At 56.8% G+C, this 25,450-nt stretch overlaps 4 protein-coding genes across 9 annotated transcripts in view; 1 reads left to right on the top strand and 3 right to left on the bottom strand.

The window, feature by feature from the left end:
- Window positions 1-7,687, bottom strand: part of MEGF8 (multiple EGF like domains 8) — a gene marked incomplete at its 3' end in the record, with an annotated part of 41,580 nt that extends 33,893 nt beyond the window's left edge. Inside the window, exons 1-5 of the mRNA XM_082676333.1 lie at window positions 6,869-7,687; window positions 1,740-1,903; window positions 1,293-1,499; window positions 270-450; window positions 100-188 (exon numbers count right to left, since the gene is read on the bottom strand). Of these exons, the coding sequence (XP_082532459.1) occupies window positions 100-188; window positions 270-450; window positions 1,293-1,499; window positions 1,740-1,903; window positions 6,869-7,055 (828 nt within the window). The 5' untranslated portion in view covers window positions 7,056-7,687. The remainder of the gene's footprint in view (window positions 1-99; window positions 189-269; window positions 451-1,292; window positions 1,500-1,739; window positions 1,904-6,868) is intronic.
- Window positions 7,688-8,653: 966 nt separating this feature from the next.
- On the bottom strand, window positions 8,654-16,581 carry TMEM145 (transmembrane protein 145; the record flags this gene model as incomplete). 5 transcript variants are annotated; one of them, XM_082677614.1, is made up of 15 exons in its annotated part: window positions 16,411-16,581; window positions 15,582-15,656; window positions 15,388-15,465; window positions 15,219-15,305; window positions 15,025-15,126; window positions 14,837-14,921; window positions 14,659-14,730; window positions 14,477-14,545; window positions 14,069-14,149; window positions 13,902-13,980; window positions 13,662-13,755; window positions 12,740-12,912; window positions 11,749-11,869; window positions 9,501-9,707; window positions 8,654-9,027 (listed from the first exon to the last, which is right to left on the bottom strand). In XM_082677614.1, the coding sequence occupies exons 1-15, from the start codon at window positions 16,531-16,533 to the stop codon at window positions 8,779-8,781; spliced, it is 1,695 nt and encodes a 564-aa protein (XP_082533740.1). In that variant the 5' UTR covers window positions 16,534-16,581. The 5 variants fall into 5 exon arrangements, with proteins under 5 accessions (XP_082533740.1, XP_082533741.1, XP_082533742.1 ...); XM_082677615.1 differs by lacking the exon at window positions 14,477-14,545; XM_082677613.1 differs by lacking the exon at window positions 8,654-9,027 and having other exon boundaries at window positions 9,147-9,707.
- A 1,977-nt stretch (window positions 16,582-18,558) lies between these two features.
- PRR19 (proline rich 19) lies at window positions 18,559-19,763 on the bottom strand (the record flags this gene model as incomplete). Its single annotated transcript, XM_082677197.1, has 2 exons — window positions 19,118-19,763; window positions 18,559-19,031 (listed from the first exon to the last, which is right to left on the bottom strand). The coding sequence occupies exons 1-2, from the start codon at window positions 19,734-19,736 to the stop codon at window positions 18,559-18,561; spliced, it is 1,092 nt and encodes a 363-aa protein (XP_082533323.1). The 5' UTR covers window positions 19,737-19,763.
- A 2,930-nt stretch (window positions 19,764-22,693) lies between these two features.
- Window positions 22,694-25,251, top strand: PAFAH1B3 (platelet activating factor acetylhydrolase 1b catalytic subunit 3). Of its 2 annotated transcripts, XM_082677043.1 has the most exons (5): window positions 22,694-23,158; window positions 23,364-23,453; window positions 24,137-24,253; window positions 24,332-24,454; window positions 24,920-25,251. In XM_082677043.1, exons 1-5 carry the CDS (start codon window positions 23,081-23,083, stop codon window positions 25,208-25,210), a joined length of 699 nt encoding a protein of 232 aa, XP_082533169.1. In that variant the 5' UTR covers window positions 22,694-23,080; the 3' UTR covers window positions 25,211-25,251. The 2 variants fall into 2 exon arrangements, with proteins under 2 accessions (XP_082533169.1, XP_082533170.1); XM_082677044.1 differs by lacking the exon at window positions 24,332-24,454.
- The last annotated feature ends 199 nt before the right edge of the window (window positions 25,252-25,450 follow it).

Here is a 25,450-nt window from a genome sequence, read left to right as displayed (position 1 = left end):
TTAGGGGTGTGCAGGGTGATGGGGTCGCTCTGGGGTGCCCTGGCTGGGTCTGACAGAGTGGACAGGCACCTCCAGGCAGGGCAGAGGTGGGGTCCATACCGGGGCAGGACTCAGGTCCCAGCGCTCCCAGGTGTTGGCAGAGAAGTTGTACAGGACGAGGTCACCCAGGGCCCTGTTGAGGTCCTGGCCTGTGGAGAGGTGGACAGTCTCAGGCCCTGGCCACAGGCTGCCAGGCCTCTAGACCCCAGACTCATATCCCATCTGCTTACCTCCGAAAACAGCCAGCAGCCCCGGTGGGGACAGGAAGGCACCAGCCGCCCCAATACGGGCGGAGAAGGCAGGGTCCCCGGCACTCACGTTGTGCCACCAGCCAGCCCCCTGGTTCTCCCAAAGGTGCAGGTCACAGGCGCGTCCCAGGAAACCAGGCTCACAGAGGCATGGTCCCAGGGGCTGGGGGGAAGGGGGCACAAAGGCAGGGACAGAGAGAGAGAGAAAGAAACAGACAGGGAGCAGAGAGAGAGCCAGAGTGAGACAGATGGAGCAAAACGGAGGAGAGAGATGGACAGGAAAGGAGAGGATGGAAAAATAAAGACAGAGAGGCAAAGAAAGAGACAGGAAGGAGACAGGCCAACAGACAGAGGAAGAGATGGACACAGAGACACAATCAGAGGGAGGCAGAGAAGAGGAGAAACGAAGACAGACCAACAGAAAAAGGGAAAGGAAAAAGAAAAAGATCCAGAAAGGAAAACGAGGACAAGACAGAAAGACAGGTTGGAGAAAAAAAACTGATGAAGTCAATGTCGGCCTGGGCTGGAAGAGCTCAGATCCGGGGAGGTCAAGGCAGGGAGGGCTCAAGGCATGACCCAGGCCCAAAGCTGGATATGCATGGTTTAGGCCCAAGGTCAGTGGTCAAAAGTCAGAAGTCATGGCTGGGGGCCCAAGGCCAGACAGAGCGGCTGGGTGTGAGGGTGGAGTCAGGCCTGGCACGAGGAAGGCATGCAGCTTCACAGGTGAGAAGTGGGCTACAGGTGAGGTTGGGAGTGAGCTCAGGCAGAGGAGGGGCCCCCAGTGAAGGTGGAGTGGAAGTGGAGTAACAGGTTGGGGGAGTGGGATCTGGAAGGAGAGAGAGAACTGTAGGAGGGAGCAGGGTCCCTGGCAGGGTCAGCATCATGGGAGAGGATGGGATGGCAGGGGTTGTTTCAGGCAGGGGCAGAGTCAGGTCTAGGACATGCGAGTGGTGGCTGTGACCACAGGGCAGGGCCCCAGGGGAACACAGCTGGGGGCAGGCTCACCGAGGCGCAGGTGCCGTGGCTGCCACAGTAGGCTGGGCACTCCTGCAGGCCGCAGTCAGGGCCCCCCCAGCCCGGCTCACAGACACACACCCCTGGGGGCTGGCACTGCCCATGGCTGTAGCAGCCCCCCGGGCACAGGGAGAAGCGGAATGAGGCATTGAAGCCCAGCAGGTTGTAGTTGGCATCGCTGAAGAGGTGCAGCAGCATCTGCAGGCACAAGGTGGGCGGGGCTCTGGGGCTGGACTGGGAGAGGGTCCACTCCCGCCCCCACCCCACCCTGGGGTCCCCATCTCCTTTCTTTGTCTCTCTCCACCTCTCTCTGTCCCTCTATCCTTCTGACTGATGTCAAGTCCCCCCGCCCTTTGTTTCCCTCTGTGTATCTACCCCCCGTCCTGCACCCTCCACTCAGATCCTCCAGCCACAGCCCCGCAGCCAGGCCCCACCAACCTTGCCTGAAGAAGCCTCAATGGGCGGAGGCCGGGTGCTCCCACTCAGACTGGCAAGCAGGGGCCCGCGGGGGGAGTCACCATCATACACGAACAGGTAGTCATACGTGCATTCCGTGTCCAGGAAAAGGAAGTCCAGCAGGATCCGGTACTGGGAGCTCGGGGCTGAGCAGTGAGAACAGGTGGGCCAGGCTCAGGTGCGGACCCTCTCCCCATGCCTCCACGCAGCCCCCCCACAAACACCAAGCCCTGCTCCTCGTAACGCCGGGATGGGGGCCCAAAGATGAGTCAGACCTGGGCCTTGCCTTCAAGGGGCTCCCAGGCTCCCAGCCCAGGGAGGTCAGAGCTGCGACAGCAAGAGGGACAGAAGCTCAAAGAAGAAATTACAGTGTCATCCCTGGAAAGCACCCCTGAGATCAGGCTGAACACCGCCTACTATTCAGATGGGGAAACTGAAGTGCAGAGAGAGGAACCCCATCCCAGTGGTCACACAGAACTTCCCATTTATTCTTGAGCCTCAGACATGCCCAAGCCTGAGGGTCAGTCCAGGCGTGAGCAGAGAGGCATACTCCCAGATGGAAAAGGGCCTCTGTGAGGGTCCTCTGTTCCAGGCTCAACAGAGCTCTAGGGGAAGAGGTCCCTTTCTTCCCCCTGGCCAAAGACTGAAACTTGGAGCACCACAGCTCCTCTCTGCCCCCACCCAGGGTCTCTTCTCTCTGTTTATTGTATTGAATAGTAAGTAGCTAAGGCCACAGACTCTGGAGCCAGACTGCCTGGGCTCCAATCTTGGCTCTGCCACTTACTAGCCACTAGCTGTCAAGTCAGCTAACCTCTCTGGATCTGTTTCTTCATCCGTAAAATAGGGATATAATCACTATGGTCGATTCATACTTCTTGGCCCCTAATCCCATCAGGAGATGATGGCTGACTCCCAGCCCCTTGTATCTGGAAGAGCCTCAGAGACTAGCTTGGCCAATACAAACCAGAAGTGATGCTCTGGGACTTCCGAGGCTAGATCAGAGGAAGCCTGCAATTTTTACCTGGGCCTCGTAGAATACTCCTTCTCAGAACCCAGCTGTCATGCTATGAAAAGTCACGTGGAGGGGCCATGCGTAGGCGTCCCAGCTGTCATCCCCAGCTGAGCTTCCAGCTGACAGCCGGCATCAACCGTCTCCCTGTGAGGGAGCCTTCTTGGACGCCCGGCCCAGGTGAGTGTTCAGATGACTGCAGTCCCCACTGGTCTGACTGCGACCGCATGGGAGGCCGTAATGGATAATGCACCTGAAGTGCTTACGGTAGGCCTAGCACTTCATAACACTACTACTCCTAGCACTGTCGCTCTTCCTGCTCTCTGCCAGGTCCTGGTTGCAGAAGGTTCTCTCATCCCACATCTCCCACTAGGGGCTCAGGGAAGGCTTGTGGGCTAAGGAGACTAGGAGACCTGGGTTCCAGCTCTGCTCCTGACCCTAGGCCAGCCCCTCTACCCATGCTCCTCAGTACACCCATCTGCATACCGGAGATGCTCGTCCACTATTCACGAGCTGTGGGATCTTGCGCCAGTTCCATGGGCTCTCTGGGCCTCAGTTTCCTTGATGTAAAATGGGGATAATTCTCCTCAGCCGTCAAGGCTGGTGTGAAGATCCCAGATGGTGACTCTAACATGCCAGCCCAGGCCTTGTCCTCCCTCACCAGGACCACTGATCCAGCCTCTTTCGTGGCCTCTGCTGACATGGGTCCCTGAGGGATCTCCCCAGCTCGACATCTGGCCCTTACCCTGCCCTGCTCAAAAGCCCTCCATGGCTCCCTACCATCTCCAGGAGAAAGTCCAGCTCCCTAACCTGGCGTTTGGAGTCTCAACTTGTCTCACATCACCCCACGGCTTACAGCTCTATCAGGAGCTGGGCCTGTGCAGAAGTTCCTCTCTCTGTCTAGAGCACATTCTCCCTTCCTGCCAGCAAACTTCCCCACCTTCTCCAAGAAGCCTTCCCTGATGCCCCCGGGCTGGGTTAGGTGCCCCTCTAGGTTCTCACTTTCCAATACGACCTTCATTCCTCTGGGCCAGGACCACCTGTGTCCAGGTGTGTCTCCCCTGCAGCCTAGGAGGCCCACAGGACAGGGCCTGGGCCTACTCATCTTGGGGATCCCTCCCCGACATTGCCCAGCACGGGGCCTGGTATTGAGCAAGGGCTCAGGAAATACTGGATGAAGGAAGGAAGAGATGCACAAGACAGAATACTGAAGTTGGCAGCTCTCCCTCAGGCTCTGGCCAGAGCCCCCAAGAACATCACACATAGACCCCGAGCTGTGGTCTGGAGAACGCAGAACAATTCAGCCAGGCCAGGCAACCAGACCTCCCCGACTCTTACCAGCCTCAACCAAACTATAAAGCTCTGTTCCTAGAATCACAACAAGCACATCTTTGCCAAGTGCCCACCAGGGGCCGGCTCACCATCTGCCTTCCCCAAGTTCCACCTTAAGTTCAAGTCGTCCTGTTTCTGCCCAACATGGGCCTAACCCCCAAGCCATCCTGGACAGAGATCTGATCCTAAATGCCCCTGCTTTTCAAAGACAGATGCCTCTTATTCACGAGGATATTATGAGGACTGGGCACAATGAAGTGCGAACACGGTACAGAAGTAAGTGGGTCAGTTGCTTATTTTTTAATAGATGGGGGAGCATGTTGGTTCTTAGAGGTGATGGACATTGGGAAGGATGGGAGCTCAAGAGGCGTCCAGTAGTCTCCTGGACTCCTTCTTTCCCCAACATCCAGCCAATCGGTCCCCCAAGTCTCACTGGTGAAACTTCACAAATCTCTCAGTGTTCTCCGTGCCTCTCTACCCGCTTAGCTCCTGCCCCAGTTCAGAACTCATCCTCTCCCACAAGACTAGCACACCAAGTCTCCAGTCTACCCCCCATCCAGCCTGAGAGCAACGCCCCACTCCTGCTCAAAATCCCCCTTTGGCTCCCCATCAATCCCAAGAGAAAAGTCAAGATGCTCGGCACGACATTCAAGGCCCTTCTTCCCCTCCTTCTGATGCCCTCCGCTCCTCCCAGCCAACAAGTTTAGCCAGACCAGACAAGCCTAGACATGGCTCGGAGACCCACCAGCCCCTCTTTTGTCTTCCTAGAGGCTGTTCCCTTTTCTCACCCGGTAAACTCCTATGCATGTTTCAGAACACTGCTCTGGTGGCTCCTCCTCTGTGACCCCCAGCAGAGTCTTCTCACTCCCCTAGGCCCGACTACCCAATGCTGCACCTCCTTCCGTCTCAGCCCTGAGCACACCGGGGGCAGAATGTCTGTGTCTATCCCCAACCAGGCTGGAGCTCTTAAAGGCCAGAGAATGATTTATACCTTTAACACATACACACACTTCCCATCCTCTTCTCACCCCCTAGACAGGAATGGCCCCCAAGATGGGGACACACACACTCATCCCCAAAAAACATGCTTCATCCATACCCCACACAACAGCCATAGAGATCTTCTAAAACGTAAATTAAATCATGTCTTTCCCCTGCTCAAAACCTTCCATAGATGCCCAGTGTCCCCAGACAAAGAACAATCTCCAAAGGCTGCAAAAGGAGGCCCTGCACGATTCAGACCCTGTCACACCTCTGGTCTTTGCCCAGGACCTCCTCTGGGGGACTCCCACCTCTCCCTGGAGGCCAGCTCCTCATCCACTGCCATGGGAGCCTTCCTGGACTTCTCCAGCCACTGCCTTGGATTTCTCTTCCACCTCCCTATTGCCCTCAGGACACAGCTCAAAAACCACAAGGTCAGGGCTTCCCTGGTGACTCAGTGGTTGAGAGTCCGCCTGCCGATGCAGGAGACACGGGTTCGTGCCCCGGTCCGGGAATATCCCACATGCCACGGAGCGGCTGGGCCCGTGAGCCATGGCCGCTGAGCCTGCGCGTCCGGAGCCTGTGCTCTGCAACGGGAGAGGCCACAACAGTGAGAGGCCCACGTACCAAGAAAAGAGGAAAAAAAAAAATCACAAGGTCCTATACCACCTGCTTCCTCCCAACCCTCCAGCCTCTGGCTCATTGTTTGTCTTCTTGGATTCTGTGTCCTAGCATACGGATTTCTAGTTCCTCAAAAGCATCGTATCCTCCTGTTTCCAGGCCTTTGCACACGCTATTCTCCTTACCTGGAATGCCCTTTTGCTCTCTCCTGCACATGCCTCTGGTCTCAGGTATAGCCCAGGCTAAGTCAGATGTCATCTCTGGGATTCCCACTCCCTGGGGGTGGGTTTGTTTCCCCCACTAGACTGGGATCCCAGGAGGGTAGAGATGGGGCCTTTGCACAGGCTGTTCCCGCTTCCTGGAATGACTTTCTCCTCCTCCTGGCTGATTCCTATTGGTCCTTTAGGTCTCAGCTCAGACATCTCCTCCAGGAAGCCTTCTCTGCTGTCTCCCACCCAACAGGTCAGGCACCTCCTCTGGGCTCCCCAGTCCCGTGGGGTTCCTCTATCACAGCCCCTACCACTCTGGACTGGACTGTCTGTTAACATGTTTGCCTCCCCCACTGGATTCCAAGCCCCAAGTCATCGAGGATTGCTGGGGCTGTGGAGGTCTCTGCTATGTCCCAGAGGCAAAGACAATGTCTGGCACATGAATGACTGAAAAAAATGCTTTTGTTGAAGTACTTTAAAAAGGACAACACTAATAAGCCTAAGACCATTTACTGGGCATTTATTATGTGCCAGGCACAGTAAATACCTGTTCTCACTTAAGTCCAACAGCCCTATGAGGGGAGTGCTATCACTATCACAGCCTGAGGGGAGGGAAAGCCGAACCTCAGAGGAAGGAAGCCACCTGCCCAAATTCACAAAGCTGGTAAGAAGTGGAACCCAAATGTGAAGCCAGGTGGTTGGGCTCAGAGCCTGAGTTTCTAACAGTTACTCAGAACACCCCTCACTGATGCTTCTGGCTTGTAATTGTCCATCTGCGTCCGGGTGCAACTCCCCCATCAGACTTCAAGGCCTTGCAAGGCAAGGCCTAGGCTGGCTGCATTTTAGAGCAAAGGGCCTGCACCAGAACCGGTTCTGGGAACATGGTGAGTGGATGCAAGACTGCACAAATGAATGAATTAGCGCACCAGCCAGTGTGTGACCCACACGGCCCCACTCACCCTCGATGAGCCACTCGCAATTGCCATTGACGCTGTAGTTGCCCGCACCATCTGTCACGAAGCCTGGCGCCTCCCGCAGCACTTGCCGCTGTCCCTTGCAGTCCCCTGCCCGGGCCCCAGGGGACAGTGGCCACAGCACGGAAAAAGATAGAGCCAGCGCCGCAGCCAGAGCCCGGCCCAGGGCCATCGCTGCCTCCAGCACTGACCCTTACAGAGGGACGGGTCCTAAAGACCCGGAGAAGCCCCTCCACCCGGTTTGAAGTCCTGCAAAGGCGACCTCTATAGATGGGACATGGCCTTGTAGAGCAGGGAGGTCCAGGAGTCGCTGTCCCCGCAAAGGGAACCGCCGCTGTTGGTGGGCTCTGGAAACCGAGGGGTGGGCCCTTATAGACCCATGGAAAAACCTGTAAATGGGGTCGTTACGTACGGGGCAGACCCCTAGGGGCCACGGGAGTCCCTTATAGACATGGGCCCCCATACGCTGGCTGACCCCATAAACGGGCCGCTGCAGGCCGAAACGGACCTTACAGACCACTGGGTCCCCAGTGGGCGAAGGGCTCTACAGCTCGGCGGGGGCCTACATAGAGTGCGGGCCTGGCCTGGCCCGGAAGGTCCTCCGGGAGAGACGCCCCTCCAGCCAGGGGCGGGGCGCGAGCGGGTGCCCAGGGCAGAGTCAGTCTTCAGGGGCTCAGGCCTGGACACCACAGACGAACTCCCTTGCTCACCCACCCGCGCCTCCCTTCCGAGCCGGAAGAGCCAGATGAGAAAGATGAAGGGACGCTCGGGCCAGAGCGGCCCCGGGAAGACCCGCTTGGAGGGCGAGAGGGTGGGGGCCGAGTGGCCGCGATGGGAGGGACTACGGAAAGGAGGCGAGAGTCGCGGAGACGCAGGTCAGAGCGGCCCTGGGAGGACTGCGAAGCACCCAATCCCACCCCTCCACAGAGGGAGACTTCCGGAAACTTCCCCGCCCATTTGTTCCTAAACGCATGCGCAGCAGTGACCTCCTTGGCTAGTGAAGTGAGGATCACACATGCGCAGTGCTAAAATCGTAACCCGAACTCCCGGCGCAGGTGGCTGAGCGAACCGTCGGCCACTGGAGGGCGCCTCTACCTCTAACTGGGGAAGAGAAGGTAAAAATAAAGAAGCCGTACAATAAGAGGACTCTGCTAGATGATGATTCATATTTTCAGGGCTCCCAGATTCTGGGTCAACAAAAGGTCAGGTTATGCAGGCCCCTCCCAAGATACCATTTCACAGTTGGGCGCACTGTGGTCCCGAGCCTGGAACGGTTCTTGCTCAGCCCCGTCTCTGAGCACTGTCAAGATGTAGAAGAGCCCATCTTAAAGATAAAAACTCAACGAATCCTCTTTATTTTGGCAAGAAGGGGAAAAAAGTCTTTCTGCCAAGGACCTGAGGGAGGGCCTTCGGGATGGAGATAGGGTGAACAGAGTACGGGTGCTAGGTCACAGAGATCCCAAGGGAAGGTATGAGTCGAGACTAGCTTCACAACATCCGTCCCGGGAGCGGTGGCTCGGGGTCGCGGAGTCCTGGAGAGTCACAGGCAGGGTCCCGGCGATCGTCACTGGTTTTCCGGGGTCCGGCGGGGTCAGAGGTCTCGGAGGGGGCCAGGGGGCCGGAGGTCACGGAACAGCGGGAGCCCAGAATCCGGTGCCGCTCGGGGCAGGGGCTGAGGGAGGGGACGGGGAGAGCGGCTCCCGCGGGACCGTTTGGCACAAGAGTCGGGGGAAGGGGTCGGGAGCGGGACACTATGCACCCCTACCTGGGCGCGCGGGGTGGGGAGGTTTGGGAAGGCCGGGGTTGGCAGAGCCCTGGGGCCGGGATAGAGCGGGGATCCGGAGCCCGGCCGGGGCCCGGCGCGCGGCCCATGGGGCAGGCGCGGGCAGGGGTACTCAGACCGGGGGTGCGGTGCCCCCGGCCGTGTGCATGCTGAAGTATTCGGTGAAGCCGGTGTGCGGCGCCGCTGTCTGGGGCACGAGCGGCTGGTAGGGTGGCGTCGGGCCATCCCAGCTCGGGTCGGCCGCCTTGGGGAACCGAGAGGAAGGGGGCGGGGAAGCCGTGCCCCGCTCGGCCATGGTCACCACGCGGCCCCTCGGGGCCACCGCCGCCGCCACCGCTGTCTCCTCCACCTGCTTCCCGGCCTGGGAGGGGGGTCAGGGTCAGAGGCCGTCCAGGACCCACGGGGGGCAGATGCGGCCCCGAAGGCCCGTCCCTCTTCCCCCGATGATCCCCCCTCCCGAGGTGTGGGCGCAGGTGTCAGTCAGGGGCGCCTGGACAGTGGGGCCAGGTACTCAAGGGGCGGCGTCGGGGTGCGCCGGTCGAACTCCGGCGGCGGCCGGGGAGGCGGGGGAGAACCGCGGAAGGCCGCCGGCGGCGGGGGCACCGCGCGGGGTGTCCGAGGGGGCGTACGCAACAGCGCCAGGACCCAGTCTGGCAAGGTGGGCGCGGGCGCCGGGGGATGGTCGCGGCGCGGCGTTGGGGCGCTGGGGGTGCGAAAGGCAGGGGGTGGGCTCAGGCGCCTGGACGTGGAGGGCGGTGGAGGGGCCGGGAGCGGGGTCAAGTACTCCAGGGGCGGCGCCAGCAGCTCCTCCGGCGCCGGGGCCGCGGGGCTTACGCAGGAGGTGGGCGGGGGGATGGAGAAGAGCTCCGTGAAGTTGGGCACCGAGTCGCTGATGAACGTCACGTTCCCGTAGACGTGTTCCGGGAAGGCCTTGTCTGCGGATTGGCTTCCTCCGGGGCCTGGGGCTCCGGCCGAGGCGATCTGCGACGTGCGCACGTGGTACGGGAAGTTCTTGTTGGCCGCCGAAGGGCGTGTCATGATCTGGGGCGAAGGGCAGGCGCAGGTTGGAGGAGGACTGTCCAGGCCTCAGGCTGCCTCCATAAACATGAGGCCCTGAGGATTCCCCTTCACCTGACATCCCCGCTTCCCCGAAACCCTTCAACTGGCTTAGGCACCTCCTCTGAGCTCTCGCAGTACCCTGGCCTCTAACCTTTCCCGTCCATCACAACTCTTGCTACTCTGCCGATGCTTCCTCCATCAGAGCCCTGATCAGCCAGTTATCACTTTAAGCGTCAGCATCCTACTCTGTCTAGTATGATAGCTACTAGTTATATGTGGCTATTTAAATTTAAATTAATCAAAATTAAACTGAAACTTTAATTTCTCAGTCACACTAGCCACATTTAAGCGCTCAATAGCCACATGTAGTTAGTAGCTATTGTGTGGGACAGCACAGATTGTAGAATATTTTCATAAACACAGGGAGTTCAACTGGACAGCAACTGACAGACTCCAGAACGTTAGCTCCATGAGGGCAGGTACTTGACTGTTCTCTTCCCTGCTGAATCCCCAATACCTTTAGAACAGTGCCTGACACATAAAAGCTCTCAAGAAATACTGGTTGAATGCGGAGATGTCTCCTGAATTAGCTGGCAGGCCATGAGGGCAGGGACCGGGTGTGACCCTAGCACTGCAACACGGGAGCCCAGCACAGTCCCTCTAAGGTAGTTGCTGAATAAGTGAACAAGGAGCTGAAACCGAAGAACAGCAGAGTGCCAGAGGTGGAGCTGTGCTGAGCTAACACGAGCATTTTTAGGAAGGAAACTGGTTGAAGGTTAAGTATAACAGAAAGGGCACCCCACCTCCCAGCCCCACAGCTCACTGAGTGTGGGATCTGGGACACATTGATTAAACTCCCAGAGCCTCACTGCAGAAAAGGGGTTACAGTGCCTACTTGGAAAGATGAAGAGAGGGTGGAAATGAAAACCACTGGTGCAGAGCCTGGCACATGGTGGGTTCTCAGCATTTCTCCTCTATCTGTCTCTTTGTGACTTCCTGGAACAGAGCCTCAAGAGGGACTGTCCTGGGAAAGTGAGTCTGTACCTAAGGTTCTAGGGTAGAACATGCGGGACCCGGCCCCCTCCGTCAGTGGCCCAGTATATTCCCTGCAAAGAATACATGGTGGACCCCTTGAGTCAGGAGCCGGGGCCTTCAGCAATGCCTATTTCCCTGGGTGGTTCCTTCTTATGCCAGATCTTGTGGTCTGCTGGAGAAGGATTGGGTTCAAAGTCCCCCTGCCCTCCACCACCAAAGGCCATGGAGTCTGGCAGGTCACCTCCCTTCTCTGGGCTTTAGCTTCCCCTCTCTCTATAGTGGGTTCAGTGATGGTTATCCATCCTGTCTGGGGTTGCTCTGCCATTTAAACAAGAGGACGAAATAAATGCACGTGAGTGTTCCCAACATGAAACAGAGGCTGGTTTGAGACAGGTGTCCGTTGAATGGTGGATGGATGGATGGATGGATGGATGGATGGATGGATGGATAGATGGATAGAAGAACTGTCAGCCAGAAGGCCAGATAGGATGTAAACCAAGGCAAAGAAGGGGTTTGGTGCTCAAACCCTCTGCTGCCATTCAGATTTAGGCCCCCTGAAGCCCCAGCCTGACCCACCCCAGTTGCTTCTTCCTGTGATAGAGCAGCAGAGATGGAAGAATGGGGGGGGGAGAGACCAAGGGGCTTAGGGAAGGCAGTGGGGATACAGAAGGGAAGAGTGAGAGTCTAGGGACACAGGGTCAGGATGGAAATGGGGAGGGGGGCAAAGAAAGAGGGTGGGGTTGGGGGAAGAGGCCAGGACACAAAAGTGGGAGAGAGGAATAGAAGAGGGTGGACTCTGGGGGATACAGTGGAATAGCCTGCCAGACCCAGCAGGCTCTCAGTAAGTGTCTATTGAATGACTAAAGGGATGAAGTGAAGGAAATGGATCAAGAGCTCAGAACAGAAGGTTCAGGCAGCTCAGGCGTGGAGAGCCTCATGCATCCTCCACCCATGGGTTTCCCATCCCCAACTGGATGCCCAGCCTCACCAGGAACACGCCGTGGGCATACAAATGGATCCCCAGCTGGATGCCATTGACAATCTTCTCCCGGGCCCACTTGGGGATCCCAAAGTTGGCGATCAGGGCCATGACCGGAACTGCAAAGAACCTGAAGGGGAGGTATTGGGTCTGTAGAGTCACTGGCCCTGCCTTCCACCCCACCCCATGGCCCCAAATACCCTGCTATGCACACACATAGGTCCCAAGTGGGTCCCACACTGGAGGGAAGCCAGTGTGACCTTCAGAAGCCAGAGGTTAAAAGGAGACAGGAATCCCACTGGCATGGGAAATTTGGGGGGGGGGCAAGGAGTAGGTTGAATTTAACTCAGTTCTATCCCACCCCAATCCTGGCACCTGATAAGAAATCTATAGATGTTTGATGAATGAATTAACATATGATAAAAACAATTAAAGACTTACTGCATGCCAGACCTGTTTCTAAGCATTTCACATATATACACTCATCTAACTCTCACAGTGACTCTATAAGGCAGGTACAACTTCCATCCCCATTAAACAGGTGAGGAAACCGAGGCAGAGAGAATTTAATTGACTTGTATAAGGTCACACAGTTTACAAGCTTTAGAACTGGGTCTAAACCCAGGCAATCTGGCTTAGAATCCATCTGCTTTACTGCTGTGTTATGTTGAATAAAAAATATCACAACTAGCTTTTATTGGACATTTACTATGTGCCGGACTCGAAGCCCTCATCTGTTGCCCTATGCAGACTCAAGATAACCCTTTGCAGGAGATACCCCTGACAACCTTTCTTTATGGGCAAGTAACCTGAGGCACTCTTTTTTTCACTATGGGAAAGTAATTATTTCCAGGTTACAAAGTGAGTAAGTGGCAGACTCTGGTGACAGCTGCCTAACTTGAAAGCCCGTCTGCCTCCAAGAGGAGGGTTTGAGTTGGGAAGAGCCATTTCTGAGAAGCCAGGGAAGGCAGGGACAGGTTGGGGCCCCAGCACGTCTCACCAGAGGGTGTAGGCAGCAAAGAAGGGCACATAAAAGGGCTGCTTCTCTGGGAAGTGGCGCAAGGAGATGAGCACGGCATAGCAGAACCACACGTAAGCTGCCACCTGTAGCCCGATGAGCCCGTAGCCCGCTGGCGACTCATACGTGTACAGTACCTGGCCCGGGTCAAAGAACTGGACCCAAGGGAGAAGGCTGGTCATAGCCCTGGCCTCCAACCCTCCACACAGGGACCCCAGACCCCACCCTCAGGTACCCAAGGGGCAGAGGTACTTGGTCAGGAGAGAAGCAGCAGGAGAATGAGAGAGAGAGATGAAAGCATATAGAAGTAGAGAGAGAGGGCGAAAAGATAGAGAATATATCTGCTACCATGGGCCCAACACAGGGGGCTAAACAGCACCACGTGTAAGCTTTTCCATTTGCATCAACTTGATGAAATAGGTCTTATTTTCACCCCACTTCACTGAAGGGGAAACTGAAGCTAAGCAGGAAGACTTTCGGCCAAAGTCAAGGTGATATAAAGCCTTAGAGAAGTCCCCTGGGGTAGCTAAGATCCTCCTAATTTTACAGAAGAGGAAACAGGCCCAGAGAGGGGGGCCATCAGCCAAGGTTAGCCAGCTGGGAAGTGGGAGAACCAGAGCGGAATCCAGGTCTGTGTGACTCCCGAACTTAATCACGACACTGAGCATTAAATGTGACAGACAGTGAGAGACAGAGGGAGGAGGAAGAGAGCTACTCAGAGATGGTGAAGAGGGGAGGAATGCACTTAGACAGATGGGAAGGCGGAAAACCACAGAGTGGGAGAGAGAGAGCCAGGAAGAGCGCGATGTGGGGAAGGGCTAGCAGACAGGTGGAAGAGGCCACCAAAAGCTTTGAAGGGCGAGGAGGATGGGGCAGAGCCTGAGCAGTGGCAGGCAGGACTCACCTTGGCCTCATAGATGAGCAGCACCACGTGGGTGAGGGTGTACAGGGTCATGTAGACAGACAACTTCACCGAGCCCGAGTGGCTGATGCGGCCCCTGGCGGCAGGCCGTGAGGGGGGACAGCAGGGGTGGGGGCCGTCAAGAGAGGAGGGGGCAGCCACCCCCCCAGCCCAATCTCTGCCCTGCTCCCTAGCCCAGCCACCACCCCCCGACAGTGGTCCCTCCCGCCCCAGCCTGGGCACCGTGTCACCGTGAATCCCTTCCCCAGAAGGATGAGCATCAGCAGGAAGATGAGGAAGCTGGAGGAGAAGAGCAGCTTGGCTGGTAGGAGGGAGGAGAGGGCAGCTCAGACACAGGGCTCAAATTGCAGAGCAGCCCCGGCACCCTCCCGGGTCCACTTCATTCTCACCCAAGATCTTCAGACTCTCATTGCTAATGCCATCAGTGGCATATTGGCCCCAGTAGATGCAGAAGAACAGGAGGCTCAGGACTGAGGGGAGGATGGGCAGAGAGAGGAAAGGACAGAAAGCAGCTTTAGGGCATCACTGTTCCCTAACACTGTGATCCAGATGACCAAAACCCTTTCTTCACCCCCATCAGGATTCTAGACCCTTTATTCTCACTGACCTCCTAGGAAACTCTGGAGTCCAGGCCCCAGACCCCTCCTCCCTCTGACCCAGGAGTCCAGGCCCCCAGCCCCTCCTCTCCCAGGGCCCAGGAGTCCAGGTCCCCAGCCCCTCCTTGCTTAGGCCCAGGTATGTGAGCCCTAAGGCCCTCCTCCCACAGAACTCAAACGTTGCAATACTCTAAACCTCACCCTCCACTCCTGCTGCAGCCATGAACATTTTATAAGTCGTGTGGAGCAACTGACGACCTTTCAGCAAATCTGGAAGGAGGGTAGGGGAAGGCTGTACACAGCAGGAAGGGAGAGCAGCTCATCTCCTCCAACCTGGTTTCCTCTCCCCCATCTCTCCCCCACACCCCATGTGCTGGACTCACATCCAAAGTAACAGGAGAGGAAGAAGATGAGGATGAAGACGAGAAGGAAAGTCATATCTGTCTCCAGGATCCCTGCCAATTTGGTGGAAGGAGGAAACCATGCAGTCATGATGGGTGTCCCTCAACAGGCTCCCAGCTCTGGGCTCCCACAAAAGGTCCTGGATCCCCATATGCTCACCAAACTCATCAGCAGAGAAATGCCGTGTCCAGAAAGACTTGCCATTGGTGAGGACCATCTCATACTCCAGCTGCAGCCCATCTCCCTGTGGGGAGTGTGGAGGCCTAAGGGGGGCCCTGGGCAGGGAGGGGGTCGGCAGGAAGGCAAGGAGGAGAAGGCAGGCCCCGGTGGCCGGCCCAGCCCCTTACCCCACACTTGCTGAGTGCAATGTACCACCACCTTTCACGCACTGAGCGGAAGCTGCGGCCGCTAGAGCAGCTCAGGTAGCGTATTCCCTCCTCTGACACCACCTGGGGAGGAGCAAGAAGGCTGAAGCCTGCCTGTGCCTCCCCCTGGCCCTTGACCTCCAGCACCCGCCCATTCCCCCAGACTGGGCCCATACCTGACAGCCTGACCAGGCATACTGGGTGGTGAGGTTGATGACCTGGTTGTTCTCTGGCCTGATCACTGACTCCTTGGCCAGGCAGTCCTAGGGGAGGCAGGGCCATGGTCACTCCTTGGCTAGCTTCGACCTTATCCCTCCTCCCCTACACCCTCCTCACAGACTTCACCTTGTCCCCTGCCTTGTACACGGCTGGCCACTGGGATGGGTCGTCGAAATAGAGGAGGATGTTCTGACAGCACTTGGCCTGCAGACCCAAAGATTGGGGGGGTTGGGGGAGCATAGGGAGCTGGGGTAACCCTTGCCTTGGGAAGCCAAGGGAGCATCCAGCCTTAGCATGGTGAGTACTTGGGGAAGGCTCACCTCAGGGTATCGGAAACGGAAGTCCAGTCGGCCGTAATCCGAGAGGAAGCAAAATCTCGTCAGGAACACCCAGTCCTGGAAAAGGGGCCCACTCAGACCCTCTTCTGAGTCCCTTGAGAACTCTCGACTCCACAGACACCCCCCCCAACTTTTCTTCCCTACCCTGGAATACCTGGTTTCCCAAGAAGCATAAGGGGACCAAGTCACCTCCAAAATTCTTCTGTGATCCTTTCACCTTGGTTCCAGGATTCCTCCTTCAGATGCCCCCACCCCCAAGTTTCTTCGCCTCCTTTCAAACACTTCTCCCATTTGCCAGGTGCCTGAGAAAGACCCTGGAGGGCCAGATCCCCATCCTGGACACCTTGCATCAGGGATACCGTCCCACTGGCTTTCCTCTAATTATCCACACACGCCCCCACGGTGGTCCCAGAGACCATCAGGTGCTGGGGAGTATTCCAAACGGCCCTCTCCTGGTCCTGAACAGGAGTGTGAACTCAGGCTCAATGCGCAGTGAAAGTGCTGTCCCTTCAGCACCACCTCGGCGTCCCCCACCCCCACCCCAAACTCCGACTCTCCCAACCCGGCCCCCCTCCTCGCCCAACTCTGACCTCAATGTCCCCGAGTCTCCTCTCGACCCAATGGCCCCCGCCTCAGCCTCAACCTAGACCCAGTCCCGCACTGTGCCTGCCCACCTCCCACCCCACCCCCCGCGCAGCACTCAGAGACCGCCCGGGAGAGGCGGCAGGGGGCGGGGCGGGACCTGCCCCCTCCCTTCCCTCTCGTCCCTTGGGGGCCCGGCGGGTGGCAGGGGAGGGCCCGGCGCGCTCACCTCCTTGGAGCTGAGGTTGCCCCTCACATACTTGGCCCGGGCGCGGGGGGGCAGTGGCAGCAGCAGAAGTAGCAGCGGCGGCAGCAGCAGGCGGCGCAGAGCGGGCGCGCGCGGGGGCTCCATTCCACCCGCTCCGGCCCCAGCTCGGGCTCCGCTCCGGCTCCCACTCCGGCCCGGCGACGGCGGCGAGAGCGCGCGGGCCGGCTGGCGCGCGCCCCCGATTAAAGGGGCCGCCGGGAACCGCGTTCCCTGCCCCCTCCTCCAGGATGACCCGGCCTGGACCCTTCCCAATCTCCGTGGGAGGGGACGCCCCTTTCCCGTCCTCTCCACGCCTCCGCAGCCTCAGTCCTCCCCTCTGGGAATCTCCTTGGTACCTCCAGCTCCCCGTGTCCTAAAGTGAACTCACATTCCCCCAAGCCAAGTATCCTCCTCCAGACTGCCATCTCAGGATGGCCCACAACCCCCAGGCCCCAGCTCTGTCCTGACCTCCCCGCAGTTTAGTCCCCAAACTGCTCTTTGACTGCCCAGCCCCGCCCCCATAACAGCCATCACCATCTGTGACCACCACAAATTCCATGCACTCTGTGAAGTGCCTACAGAGACACAGAGGCACAGAGTAGGCAAACCACTTGTTCTGGGTCACACAGCTCCGAGGTGGCAGAGAGCCTTCAGCCACAACCACTACATCCTGCTGCCTGACCCTGCCCTGTCACTGCTTACCAGGGTCTGAAACCAGCTGCTGTGAGGCAGAAGAGGTGGTATTGTGAGAAACCCACAAGCAAACTCTGAAATCAATTGCTTGGGCTCAAATCCCAGCATTGCCACTTCCTTCCCATAAAACCTCAGCCAAGTCACAGCTGTGTGACCTCCCAGTCCAGTCCCCTACACCCTGGTTATGACTTTATGGTTTCCCTGTGGGCAATGGGGAGCCCTGGAAAAGCTTTACAGAGTACAGTCCAAGCCCCTCAGCTTCATTTTCCTGATCAGATTCCAACACATTTCCAGCTTCATCCCTCCCCCTCCACTGCAGAAAATCTGCTGCTCCTCAAAATATCATTTTAAAAAACTTTCTAAGTCAGGAGGCCAAGCAGGAAACGTAAATGTGTGAAATGCTTTCAAAGGAGAGTGTGGACCCCACAAAAAAGGAGCCTCTGCTACTTGGCTTCAGCCAGTTGTTAACAGGAGGGATAGTAGGTCTGCTGCCAGGTTTCTTTCCTTCCTCCTTCCCTCCCTCTCCTCGCCTCTCTCCCTCCCTCCCTCCTTCCCTCCTTCCTGCCTTCTCTCCTTCCTTTCTTTCTCTCTTTCCTTTCTTTTTTTATTTTGAGAGAGAAGCCAGAATTTTTTTTTTTCAAATCAAGCACACTGGTTTGTAACAGTACATAACTGATTCTAAAATGTTAAATATACTGTAGCCCAAAGAAAAAGGTCTGTCGCCATATCCAGGCCTCATGTGCCATTCCTGCCCGGATTCTGCACACACACTGTTCCTGTGCCCACCAGACCAGAAGCCTCTCATAGGCAGAGCCCAGACGTGACTCACTCTAGATCCCAGCATGGCCTAGGGATATAGGGTGAATGAAAATGGTCCCACATCCCCTATTTGCCCTCCACCAGGCCTTGCACATGCTGTTCCACAGAAGAGCATTTCTAGATTGCCTGAAATATTCTTTTCCTTCTCTACTAGCAAGTTTCTACCAAACTTAAAAAATACAAGGGTCTTATATCAACTCCCTCATCAGCAGGGCAGTCATGACTCCCTCCTTGGACTCCCTCAGCCCCTGCACCTCTCTCTCTCCCAGATGCAACCACTAGGGCTGAAACTGTCTGTGTTCACCACTGTACTGGGAGTCCCCTGGGGACACAGCCTCAGTCTCACTCACTCTGGAGCCCCAGCATTATCAGAGCTCAGAGTTGAACACATAGTTGGCCTCAGTAGGTGGATGTGTTAGACTGACTGAAGGCCCCTGGGCCTTAGGAAGGCGACAAGTGACAGTACCTTCCCCTCCACCCTGGACCCAGAACTCAGAGCTAGGAAAAGCTGCTCTCCTGGGCCAGCCACTCACTAAAAACCAAGAGGATCATGAGGAAGGTACTTTATTGAAGTGATCAGAGTACGGGATTCCTTCCCCCAACCCAGCCTCAGCCTGCTCAGTACAGCCTCATGGGTGGAAAGCACCAGGCCTCTGGGCTGCTCCGGGCCACCACCCAGGAGAGGCTGGGCAGTGGGGCAGGGGGGCTGGGGCTCCAGTCCAGGGCAGAGGTTCGGGACAACAAGGGTGATGGTGGCTGAGGCAGGGGTTGTGGCGGGCCAATCCCCCAGGGCCGGGGAGGGGGAGGTGTGTCTACCAGCCAGATGCTTTTCAGCAGATCAAAGGCTGTTGGGGGGCCGCAGGCCGCCCCAGATGGCGAAGGCAACGAGGACAATGCGGGTGGCCAGGGACCTTTAGGTGGTGCCAGGTTCACCGGGTACACAGTAGGAGTGCCGGAGGTGTGAGGCACGGCAAAGGTGAGCTCCTTTGTCCCCTCTCGCCTCCTCTGCCTCCCCTCCCCTGGGGCCTCCTCAGGGCTGTTGATCCAGGAGGATGTCATCCTTTGTCTCTCAGGGCCCCTAGGCTTGGTCCCTGGCACAGAGGAAAGAAGCACGGGGTACAGCTGAGATAGAGCAGACAAAAGAAAAGGAAGCTCAGGGGGCAGGAGGTGAGCTCACCTGGCAAGTGTGGCTGGCAGCCCCGGAGCACCAGACTAAGGTCAGGCACACAGCCATGGCAGGCCTGTAAGGTGCCCACGATGGCATCCCTGGCCTCTTGTACTAGGTTCCTCCTGGGGAAGGCCTGTGGCAGAATCAGCTGGCATTGCAGCTCCCCCAGCAGCTGCCCCAAGCCAGGGAGCTGGGGGGGACTGGGTGGGCCTGGGCCCGAGGCTCCAGGCACTTGGTTTTCCTTGCCCCTTGACGGTGGGGCTGGTTCTTGGGCCCTGCCTGGGCTTGGGGAGGACTTGGTGGGGAGTACAGGGGTGCCTGACTCTAGGGACCCACTGCTAAGCAGCCGTGCCACGTCCAGAGATTTCACCTCGTGGCTGAAGAGACCCCGGTGCTCCCGGCTCAGGCGCCCCTGGGTTATGACCACGAGCTTGGGGGCAGCAGGCGCCACAGAATTCCGGAGAACCACATGTGGATCCCGACTGGCCACGGCAGGATCCTGATGGGCCAATGACCGGCGACTGCCCACCAGGGCCTCGTTACGCTCCCGCCTGGTCTTCCGACGGCGGACACGACCAGGTTTCTCAGGCTGCTGGAAAGGCTTGAGGGCTGGCCCCCTGGGGTCCATGGTGCCCTGGAAGATAAAAGACAGGGTGGTTGGGCTTCGCTGGTGGCGCAGTGGTTAAGAATCCGCCTGCCAATGCAGGGGACACGGGTTCGAGCCCTGGTGCGGGAAGATCCCACATGCCGTGGAGCAACTAAGCCCATGTGCCACAACTACTGAAGCCCGCGCACCTAGAGCCCGTGCTCCGCAAGGAGAGAAGCCACCGCAATGAGAAGCCTGTGCACCGTAACCAAGAGTAGCCCCCGCTCGCCACAACTAGAGAAAGCCCGCACGTAGCAAAGAAGACCCAACGCAGACAAAAATAAATAAATAAATAAAATTAAAAAAAAAAAAAAAAAGACAGGGTGGTCATCAGCATGCAGATAACTCAAAGACCTAGAAGTGAGTAGTGAGAAGAGATGGTTTGGGGTGTGCTGGGAGTACTATTTAGAGACACAAGATGAGACAAAGGGATTGGTAGAGAGCAACTGGAAAAGGCTTGGTCAGGGTAAGGTCAGAAAAAAAAGCAGGGTCATAGGAGTAGGATGAGGTCAAGGGAGTCATGCTGAACGGGAAGATTTATCAGGGGATAGAGAAAGGGTTAGAGAGAACAGGGATATGAAGAAATAGCTAAAAAATGGGGGATGGGAAAGGGATCATGATATTGGCGGGATCTGGTGAACCAGAAAGGGACTTTGGACAGACGAGAAATCCAGGGGTAAAGGAGGTACTGGAGAATGTAGAAAGTGGAGAGAGATGGTAGAGAGAGAAAGGCAGGAAAGAAAATGGAAGTTGGAGAAACAGAGAATAACTCGGGAGGACAGAAAGGGCAACAGAGGAGCTATCAGGGACTGGGGCCTGGTCATAGAACGGGGTAGGAAACAAGGCTGCGTGGGGCAGATGAGGTAGGGAAGGGAGTACAGTTGGTGGGGGCAGGGAAGGGGAAGGGCCCCTCACCTTCTCCTGTCCCCAACGAACCCCGCCCCCCACACCCGCCCACTCCACGTGGCTGTGGGGTACAATGGCTTATTTTCCGCGGTGACCCTAGCTCTCAACGTGCCTGATACTCTTCCGGGTCTCACACAGGGCCTCGTGCAAGCACGCATGCGCGTGCCCCTCCCACGCCCTTTGGCTCCCCACCCCCACCCCAAGAGGCACAGGCCCAGGGGCACGTGCCAGCTGCCCAGAGCGCAGGTTATAGCCCCGCCCCTCCCGACCTCACATTCGGAAACCTCTTTCATTTGTCCTTAGGCACCTCCTATCCACCAATTGGCTGTGAGGTCCACTAGGCCCGCCCCCTTCCTCAATGCTGATTGGTTTATACATCTATCGCGGACTTTCTCTCTGGAGCTTGGAGATATAGGCGAAGCCAAGAGGGAGAAGGGCTACGGTAGCCCTACACACAGCCAGGCTCCAAGCAGTCACAGGCTTTATCCCTAGAGAGTCAGTATAGTGTCGTCATTTAGAGCTAGGCTCCAGACCTACACTACCTAGGTTCAAATGCCCAGGCACATTTGAGCTCTGTGACCTCGGAAAAGTATGTAACTGCTCAGAGCTTCAGTTTCCTAATCTGTAAAATGGAGTTGGTATCTTCTCCTTCTTATAACTGCTGTAAGTATGAAATGAGCCAACATACAATTTGAAAACAGCGCTTGGTGAATGGATGCCTGTAAATTTTGTTTCTCACTACACTTGTCCCCTCAGACTTTTTTTTTTTTTTTTGGCCGCGTGGCTTGCGGGATCTCAGTTTCCTGACCAGGGATTGGACCCCGGCCCACAGCAGTGAAAGCCCAGAATCCTAACCACTAGGCCACCAAAATCAAGGTATGCCAGGGTATTCCCTATACCCTAATAAGCTATATTCTGTATTACCTGGTAATGTTGCTTGCCCAACCTTCACTATCTTTCAAAGCCGAACTCCTTAGATACTACTCCTTCTAGGAAATCCCTCACCCTGAGTCCTTCTCTTTCTTCTCCCACAGAGGTCCCCCGTGCATTCCTTAATCACAACCTTGATCGCTCCCTCAGCTTTGTGTCTGGATCTACCTCCCCCAACACGCTGGGACAAGGCCAGGATCTGACCCATTCCTTTAATACTCATTCAGCAAGTACTTGTGAACAGCCATAGATAGTACTTGGTATTAATACTGTGAGTCAGGCCCTGTTCCAGGCAAGTGGATTGAGGCAAAACACAAACACAATAAATAAGATTCATCTCTGTATCTCAGTATCAACCTACCTAGAAGGAATGAATAGATAGGAAGATCCCATCTGGGAGTGGAGCTACAGGAATATGAGCAGGACTTTGAGGGTGGTGTGGGACCCCCACCTGGTCCCCCAGAACAGGGAGATCTGGGAAGACTTGAGGACTGAGATTAATTTGGGGCAGGAGGTGGGGGGCAGCGACCTTAGGTGGCCTTGGCTGTGGATGGTTTTGGAGCTCAGACACACCCAACTGAAGTTGTTGGTCAGCCATAGGTTTAGGGAGGGGAGCAGAGGCCACAGATCTGTAAGATGAGCTGCGCGGGAGGGGCTCCAGGCTGGACTTGGGCCTTGCAGCATCTCTAATTTCCTTTATCTTTCTGCATCTTCTACTACCCTCTTTGCAGGGTAATGTCTGTAATGCAAAGACATATAGTTTAGAAATTATGCCACAAAAACTGGCATAATTTGAGCAGGGGAGGCCCATGAGCAGATAGGCTCACTAAAGTCCTGGCACTGCCTTGGCGTGAGTGTCTCCTTACAGCTGAGCCTCTAATTTTCACATTTCCATCCTCCTTTTCTCTCCCCCACGTCAGAAGAAAATGGGAGCGTCCCTTCCTTGCCAGGTGCGTTTGAGCCACCCCCTCAAAGATCCAAGCATGGACTCGTCCACTCACTCCCCTACCACCACGTGAATGAGACACACAGACACACACCCCCACACACAGTAGGTGGTTCCTTCCCCACATTTCTCGCCCTACAGCAAATGGTTTCTTCCCACGAGGAAGGGCGCTAGATTTTCCCCACTCTGCTTTCACGGTAGGGTGGTTTCTCCCTCCTCCCCTCCACGGGTGCCGGATGGTCTCGCCTCCCCCCACGCCCCGTGCCGCCGCCGCTGCCGGAGAGTGAGCGGCCCGGGCAGGAAGCGCCGGACGAGCCCACTGCGCGGCCGCCGTGGGGGAAGCAAGGCCAATTCCTCTAAGTGAAGGTTTCCGCCCCGGAGAGGAGGCGGCGCCCGGGATCGGCCGCGCCCTCCGCTAGAGTGCGGGCTTCGGGACAGTCCATTGTTGCCTGAGGGGTAGGGGTGGGCGTGGCGGCGCCGCCTCCTTCAGGAACACTCCCCGGCTGACCGCGCTCGCTCGTCCTGCTGGAGCCGCGGCGCCAAGATGAGTGGAGAAGAGAACCCAGCCAGCAAGCCCACGCCGGTGCAGGACGTGCAGGGCGACGGGCGCTGGATGTCCCTGGTGAGCGACCCCGCCCGCGATACTCTGGAGTCCGGGGCTGGGGGCGGGGGATGGGGGGGAAGGCTCTGAGAGAGTAGCTGGTTTGCGCCGCTCTCATTACGAGATTGGGAAACTGAGGGCAGTTGGCGTGGTGCCGCCTAAGGAAGCGGGGCGGGGCGGGCCCAGCAGCGCGCGTGCCATTGACTCCCCCTTTACGTCCCCAAAGCACCATCGGTTCGTAGCCGACAGCAAAGATAAAGAACCCGAAGTCGTCTTCATCGGGGACTCCTTAGTCCAGCTAATGCACCAGTGCGAGGTGAGGCCCGTCCCTCTCTTCCTGCCCCACCCAGGCCTGTGCCCTCAATGACAGACCTGGACCAGAGCCCAGACCAGGCGGTGTATGGGGTACCCGAAATAGCCTCAGGTAATGCCGGGCACCCAGAATCTCAGTATAATGTGCCACATTCTACTGAGAAGGAAGTGTGTGTCCTGGCTTTGTCGTACTGGGTCTGTGTATAGTGAGACTTAAAATGAGGCTTCGTGCGAGACTGCCTAGGATGAGGCTCTTTGTTTGCTTAAACTAGCGCCCAGCCCTAATGGATTTCCACAGAGCTATAGTTATTTCCACAAAGTGAAGGTCAACGGTAATAGGTCTCTACTAAGGGGGCTCAATTATGATATCTTTCCATTAAGCGACGTTAAACCATGGCTTTCCTCAAAGTGAGGTTCAACTGGAATGCTGTTGGTTCGATGCCTGGCTCAAGTAGAATAGGCTTCCGTGAAGGGAGTCCTGCTTCCATGGAGTTTTGTGGAAGTGAGACTATAATGGGTTTGCGTAAAGTGAGGTTTGACCATATTGGGGTTTGCTCAAGGTGAGATTTAACCAGACTGCTTCCGTAAAGCAAGGCTCTTCCATGATGACATTTGGTTAACCTTTGGATAGAGAGTGGTGGTCCATGCTGACAGTGCCCCTGTGCCCACACCACTTCTTGCCCACAGATCTGGCGGGAGCTCTTTTCCCCTCTTCATGCACTTAACTTTGGCATTGGCGGTGACAGCACGCAGCACGTGCTGTGGCGTCTGGAGAACGGGGAGCTGGAACACATCCGGCCCAAGGTGAGCAGGGCTTGGGTGGGCAGCTAGAGCACCCTTAGCCTGCCCCCTCACCACTGCTTCATGCCTCTCTTTCCACAGATTGTGGTGGTCTGGGTGGGTACCAATAACCACGGGCACACCGCAGAGCAGGTGGCTGGAGGCATCAAGGCCATCGTGCAACTGGTGAACCAGCGGCAGCCCCAGGCCCGGGTCGTGGTGCTGGTGAGAGAGTGAGAGGGTGGGGAAAGAAGAATGGCAGTGTTCTGGGACCCCTTCACGTGTAGCCACAGCTGCACGGTTCTGGGCAGCTTAGCACAGAGCAGTGGTTGAAGGCAGAATCTCATGTTGAAGCTTGCTACACCCATCAGAGGGGCTGTGGTTAAGGACATGTTCAGGGACCAGTTAACCCCTTTTGCCCAAGAGACTGCTAGAGATTCTCAGGGTGTTGAGAAATTCAAGACACTTAAATAGCCAAAAGTTGTCAGGCATTCCCAGGGTTAATCTTGCCTCCATCACTTCTAGAAGGTCTCACTTCTAGAATAAGGTCTCAGACCATCATCTTCCCATCCCTAGTGTATTCTGCAGCTGGGGACTTACTGATGGGGGGTGGGGGACAGTTTGGCACAGGGAACAGGATACCCAGAGGCTGGTAGGATGCCTCCTCACAACTCTTCTTGCCTTCCTCAGGGCCTGCTTCCTCGGGGCCAGCACCCCAACCCACTTCGCGAGAAAAACCGACAGGTGAATGAGCTGGTACGGGCAGCACTGGCTGGCCACCCACGGGCGCACTTCCTGGATGCAGACCCTGGCTTTGTGCATTCAGATGGTACCATAAGTCACCATGACATGTATGATTACCTGCATCTCAGCCGGCTGGGGTACACACCTGTTTGCCGGACCCTGCACTCCCTGCTTCTGCGTCTGCTCGCCCAAGACCAGGGACAGGGTAGTGCTCCCCTGCCAGAACCCACACCCTAAGCATCTGCCTTCCTGCAACATTAAATTTTCATTCTTCAGTCTCCCATTCTCTGCTTTATGGCCAATCCCGTGTGGGTACCTGAATCTCAACTCCAATGTCTGTGACCCTGCATCTCTGCCCAAGGCAGGCCGCACCAATCCATCAAGATGCTCTGGCTCTTGTAGAGTCAGGCAGATTTCTGTCATCACAGTGGTGCTCCAGGCAGGCACGACCAATCAGTACAACACGAAGTGAAACTG

The sequence above is a fragment of the Grampus griseus genome (genome assembly GCF_964374135.1).
Source record: "Grampus griseus genome assembly, chromosome: 19".
Lineage (NCBI taxonomy): Eukaryota > Metazoa > Chordata > Mammalia > Artiodactyla > Delphinidae > Grampus > Grampus griseus.
The sequence above is the reverse complement of the archived record's forward strand: the minus strand, read 5'-3'. Positions and strand labels throughout refer to the sequence as shown.